Raw genomic sequence first — 5,618 nt, forward strand, 5'->3', positions numbered from 1 at the left:
CCTGAGGTCATCAGGGCACACACACCCCTACACACACACAGTTAGTCCTCCCCAGCTGGGCCAAACAGGACCCAGGAGGAGGGGCTGCAGAAAGCCCTGGCACAGGGCACAGGGGGTCCTCTCAAGGCCCCTGTGGGTGAACTGGAACCCTTCCCTCCCTCCTTTTCTCCTTCCCTCCATCCCATCTCCCTCATCTGCTTCGCAGGTGTAGCAAAGGCCCAGCTGCTGGCCTGCATATCGCTATTTCCGGGGCACGCGGCAAAGTCCGGCCCGGCCCCTCACTGAGGGCAGCCCGCGGGCGCTCTCCGCTCCCGCCGCCCTTTTTCTCACGGTCTGGGCAGGGGCGGTCAGGTGATGCGGGGGGGGCAGGTGCGGAGGGGGCCGCGCTGAGCCTGGCCGGGGAGGAGCGGGGCGAGGGCCCTGGAGCAAGGCGGCGGAGTGAGCCTAAGCCGGCGGAGCGGCGGTGGGAACGCGAGTGTGAGAAAGTCAGTCAAGCGAAGGAAGGGAGGAGAAAGGCTTCCATGGCCGCCGGCAAAAAGCCCCCCTCCTCGCCCCTCTACCTCCGCAGCGCGTGAGCCGCAGCCGGCCGAGAGAGGGAGGGAAGGGAGCGGCCGCTTCCCCGTCCAGAAGCAGCCTCGGTCGGCACAGAATCGGCCACAAAGACAGAAGCGGCTGCGAAGGGACCCGAACCCGGCCTGCCGCCTCCGACTTTCCGCTGAGCTTCCCAGGAAGGCTCCTCTCCTCGCTCGGATCGCTTGCCAGGCAGCACCGGGGCTCGCGTCGGGCAGCCCTGCGCCCAAGGCCAGCTCAGGCACTCGCCCCCGACCCCTCCCCACCCCCGTGCGCGCCCTGCCCTCAGGCTCGATCCTGGGGCTCAAATCCCAAGACTGCCAGGCAGCGGTCGCTCCCTCAGCGGGGAGGAAACCGGAGACCCGAATTTCCGCCGCCAGCCCTCAAAGCAACTGCAGTGGGGAGGGGCGGCCTCTCCGGCACCTTTGCGCCGCGTTCCTGACCAGCCGTGGGAGCCCCCGCGCCTCTCGACGGGGAGGGTGGCAGTTTGTAGATGCTCCAAAGCCCCGCGCCTTGCGGCCCCCCCCCCCGCGCCCCCTTCCAGGCAGTAGCCAGAGGGCCGGCTGTGCTTTCTGCCCTTTCGGGGGGAAGCCGGCCCCTCTTTTTCTCATGAACTGGGGAGGAGAGAGTAGAGCTCAGCCTGGCTGACCTGGAGCTTCCTCTTCAGGGGCACCGCAGCCAGAGGCCCCCTTTGCCTGACCCCGAAGCAAACCGAGGGAGACCTGGATTCATTCCTGGCCTGTCTAGAGCAAAGGAGACTCGGGCTCCCTGCTTTGCTTAACGGGGGCTGAGAGGCGGAGCAGGAAAGAGCAACCCCCCCTCCATTCTCCCCCAAATCTCAGGAATTGCCCTTTCAGAAAGCGCGCCCCTCCCCCCCCCCATCGGCCCCTCCGGTCCACCTGGACTAGCCGAGCCCTGCTTGGGCCACAAGTAGAGCCGAGAGCTCTGGGGTTTTTCAGAAGGAGGCTGGACAGCCATTGGTCCGGGATAGTGCAAGGCTCTGGCCTCGGCGGGGGGGGGGAGGTAGGACTAGAAGATCTCCAAGGGCTTCCATTTTGCTTACCAAGCTCAATTAGGACCCCCGAAACAACCTTCCAGCTGGCTGCCCTTCCGCTGTTTTGGGCCCCCTGAAATCCACAGCTCGGCATTTACTATTTTAATTCGTTTTGCTGCCTCGAATGAAAAAGAGTCACCCGTCTGATCGTTTCCAACGTGGAGCTGGGGGAGGGGAGGGCAAACTTAACCGCCGAGAGCCCGCTAGGACCAAGCGGCCCAGCCGCAGAGCCCCGGGCCTGTCATTCCGAGGGAGCCCACTTCTCGCCCTTCCCTCCCTGGAGAGTCCAGCGCCGCCACCCGCTGCCCTCGCCCGCCCGAAAGGCCGCATTCCTCGCTTCCCTCCCCGGAAGGCGGGGTTTTCCCAGGCTCTGGCGGCGGCTGGGGCGGCGTGCCCGGCTTCTCTACCCGCCCGCCAAGCTGCACAGCGCCCGCCCGCCTCGCCCTTGGTGGTGGTGGCGGCGGCGGCTGCAGGAGACCTTTCGGCACGTGCCCCGGGGCAGCGTCTGCAGGCGGCTGGAGCCGAGGAGGGAGCCCCGCCGGCCGCCTCCCACCCTAGATTGGAGGAAAGCCCCCTGCCTGCCGCTGTCCCCGCGGCCTTCCACGCGTGCCCCCCCCCACTCGGGTCCAACTGCGGGGGCCACTTGGTCTGGAGTGGGCGCGACCCTCGGGGCAGGGCTGGAAGCGCCCCGGCCGCTCTTCCCAGCCTCGCGTGCTGGGCGCCGCCGCCCGCAGAGGCCAGCGACCTGCGTCCCCTCCTCGGCCGGGCGGGGCGGTGGCGCCGCGAGGGTTAAAGCGGCCGCGTGATTGACAGCGCGCCTCCTGGTGCCCGGGGGCCAGGCGTGCGCCATTGGTCACCGGTCGGTGCGCCCAGCAGCCAATAGGTGGGCACCGTCCACGAGCGGGGCCGCGTGCCTCCCGCTCCCATTGGCTGAAAGTCACTGTGGGAAAGAAAGTTTGGCAAGTTTCACACGAGCCGTTCGCGTGCAGGGCAATTTATAAATAGCGGCCGCCAGGCAGGGAGCCGGCCGGGGTTGCGCAGGGCTGGGGGCGGCTCGCTAGCCCGGCAGCTCCGGCCGCAGGAAAGCGCCGAAGGGGTGTCGTGTTGGGAAGGGCCGGCAGTCGCCGCCGGAGAGGCTCGCCCCGTCACATCCACGCCCCGCCCGCCCGCCCGATTCGCTGCAGGGGACGCTGCGCCGGATCCCGAGTGGCGCCGCCGGCTCTCCCGCGGCCACGATGCCCGCCGACCTGATGGAGAAGAGCTCCTCCTCGCCCGCGGCAGCCACCCCTGCCAGCGCGCACGCCACCCCGGACAAGCCCCGCACCGCCGCCGAGCAGCGGAAGGTAAAGGAGGGGTCCGGGCGGGGGTCCGGGGCGGGGGCGGCTCTCCGCGGCTCGGCCCACTGCTGCACTCGCCTTCTCCCCACAGTCGTCCAAGCCCATCATGGAGAAACGGCGCCGCGCCCGGATCAACGAGAGCCTGGGGCAGCTGAAGACGCTCATCCTGGACGCCCTCAAGAAGGACGTGAGTGGCGGGGAGCCACGGAAGGGTTCGCGGAGCAGGGAAAGGCTCTCTGGAGGTCCCCGGCCACTAGACCTCTTTCGGACGGGGATCAGCCTGGGGCGCCGCAGGGCGTGTTCCGCAGACCCGCAGTGGGGCCGAGGGGGACGCAGCAAGGAGTTTCCCTGGTCCTCCCCCCCCCTTCCCACGTCTGAGGTCCTCTATAGACCTGTGGAGTGGGAGACCCATCCTGGCAACGCCCAGGCGGAATTCCCTGCTTTGAGGGTGGGCAGTGTCATTTCCCCCCCCCCCCAGGGGGAAGGAGAGGCGAAAGCTCCCCCCACCGGGGCTCATGTCCCTCCTGCCTCCTGTTTGCCCCCAGAGCTCCCGGCACTCCAAGCTGGAGAAGGCTGATATCCTGGAAATGACGGTGAAGCACTTGCGCAGCCTGCAGCGGGCCCAGATGACCGGTGAGTGGCCCCCTCCCCGCTCCCCCTCCCGGAGAGGCTCCTTCCAGACTTCCGCCTGTGGTTTTGAATGCCATCCAAGCTGCCTTTCACTGACTTGGCTCAGGCGCGCGTTCCCACGGTCTGGCCCTCGCAATATTTATAGCCACAGCTCCAAGGCGCTCCCGTTCCGGAAAGGAGCCTGCGGTGGGGCCGAAGGAGGCGGCGGGGTGGCCGCTCGCAGCCCTGGGGGGGGGGGGCAGCCTCCTGTTGCTCGTGGGTGTCCGGTTCCCAGAGGCCCCGGGTGCCTGCAGCTTGGCCGGATTCAGACCTTCCTCCTGGCCGGGGGCCAGTTCCCCCTCACAGAGGCCCGTGCTTAGCCTCTGGGGTGGGAGGGAGGGGCGCAGAGTTGCTGCTGGTGCTGCCTGCCTGCCTGCAGGGCCGCCGAGCCCCCCCTCCCCTGACCCCGCCGCTTCTTTTCCTCCCGGCAGCCGCGCTCAACACGGACCCCTCCGTCTTGTGCAAGTACCGAGCCGGGTTCAACGAGTGCATGACCGAGGTGACTCGCTTCCTCTCCTCCTGCGAGGCCGTGAAGACGGAGGTCCGCAACCGGCTGCTCGGACACCTGGCCGGCTGCCTGAGTCAGATTAGCGCCCTGAACTATCCCGCCCCGCAGTCTGCAGCGCTGCCCGCGACGCCCAGCGCCCAGCATGGAGCCTCTTTGGGGCAGCCTCTGGTACAGATGCCCGCCGGCGCGGCGCCCCCTTCTGGCGGCGCGGCTTCCTGCAAGGTCGGCAATCCGGCGGGCGAGAGCGTCAAGGTGTGCGGCGGCTTCCAGCTGGTGCCGGCTTCCGACGGGCAGTTCGCCTTTCTCATCCCCAACGCCGCCTTTGCACCCCACGGCGGCGCGGTCATCCCACTCTACACCGGTGGGGGTTTGAGCTCAGGCCCTCCTGCCGCCAGCATCTCGTCAAGATCGGCTGCCCCATCGCTGCCGGCAGACTCGCTCTGGAGACCCTGGTGAGCGCTGGAGGACCACACCTGGGCCCCGGACTCAAGCCTGCGGGTGGCCGCTTGGACTCTATGGCCCCCTCGGAGGCAGCTTCTCCTCTGTCTGCCTGTAAATAGGACCTACCGTTCATGTTGGATTGTGCTTTCCCCAAGACTGGCCCCCTCCTCTCTGCGGTGTGGGGGAGAGGGGGGTCCGAGTGTACTTTCCCTCCTTGTCTTTCTGCCTTTTTTTTTTAATGTCCAAACAATACCAAAGATTGATTTGTTCCTATACAAAAAGCCTCCCCTTCCTTTTTTGGAAGCTTTGCTAGAAATAAAGACTTTGACTATCATTGGGGGGGGGCAGAGATGCTGCAGGGGGTACAGGCAGTCTGGATGGGGGAGGGGGCTCCTTCAGACCCCTCTGGCCTAAATGCTGACAGACCCGCGCCAGGAGTCCTATGTTAATGGTGCTGGGGGGGGGGGCTGGGCTGCTCCCTCCTGGCTTTTTCTCAGAGGAAGCTCCGACTCTGGCCAGGCTCAGGAAGGGCAGCAGAGCCAAGAGGGGACCTCTCTTAACTGAGCAGGACCCCGGGGTCGCTCCACATGGCATCCTTGGCTTGGCTTGTCCGTGGCATTCCCACTGCCATGCAGACCTCTGGAGGTCATGGATGGCAGGCTGACCTCCCTGACAAGAAGGGCCCTCAGCAGCCAACGGACTAAGAGCAGGAGGAGGGGGGGTTCAGGGCAGGACATCTGGATCCCCTAGGAGAGACCCCCCACTTCCGTCCCTGCCACCTTGGGTAGCAGCTCCTTGGGGCTCCTCAGGAAGACTTTTAAAGCCCTCCATGGTATCGGACCTGGTTACCTGAGAGACCCCCTCCTGACAGTCACCTCCCAGAGACCTATCAGATCCCACAGACTAGGCCTCCTCCAGATCCCATCTGCCGGCCAATGTTGGCTGGCGACTCCCCGGGGGAGGACCTTCTCTGTGGCTGCTCCGGCCCTCTGGAACGATCTCCCCGTGGAGATCCGGACCCTTACTACCCTTCCGCAAA

General features: G+C 66.8%; 1 protein-coding gene across 1 annotated transcript; it reads left to right on the forward strand.

Annotated features, from left to right (window-relative positions):
- The first annotated feature begins 354 nt into the window (after nucleotides 1-354).
- Nucleotides 355-4,883, forward strand: HES1 (hes family bHLH transcription factor 1). The gene is made up of 4 exons (XM_032225952.1): nucleotides 355-2,967; nucleotides 3,053-3,148; nucleotides 3,507-3,594; nucleotides 4,062-4,883. Exons 1-4 carry the CDS (start codon nucleotides 2,860-2,862, stop codon nucleotides 4,592-4,594), a joined length of 825 nt encoding a protein of 274 aa, XP_032081843.1. The 5' UTR covers nucleotides 355-2,859; the 3' UTR covers nucleotides 4,595-4,883.
- Nucleotides 4,884-5,618: the final 735 nt, after the last annotated feature.

This window comes from Thamnophis elegans, chromosome 10 (assembly GCF_009769535.1).
Source record: "Thamnophis elegans isolate rThaEle1 chromosome 10, rThaEle1.pri, whole genome shotgun sequence".
Lineage (NCBI taxonomy): Eukaryota > Metazoa > Chordata > Lepidosauria > Squamata > Colubridae > Thamnophis > Thamnophis elegans.

Coding starts and splice junctions, on each gene's coding strand:
- HES1 (XM_032225952.1), top strand. CDS start 2,860: ATGCCCGCCGACCTGATGGAGAAGAGCTCCTCCTCGCCCGCGGCAGCC. Junction 2,968..3,052: donor CCGCCGCCGAGCAGCGGAAG/GTAAAGGAGGGG, acceptor TTCTCCCCACAG/TCGTCCAAGCCCATCATGGA. Junction 3,595..4,061: donor GCAGCGGGCCCAGATGACCG/GTGAGTGGCCCC, acceptor TCCTCCCGGCAG/CCGCGCTCAACACGGACCCC.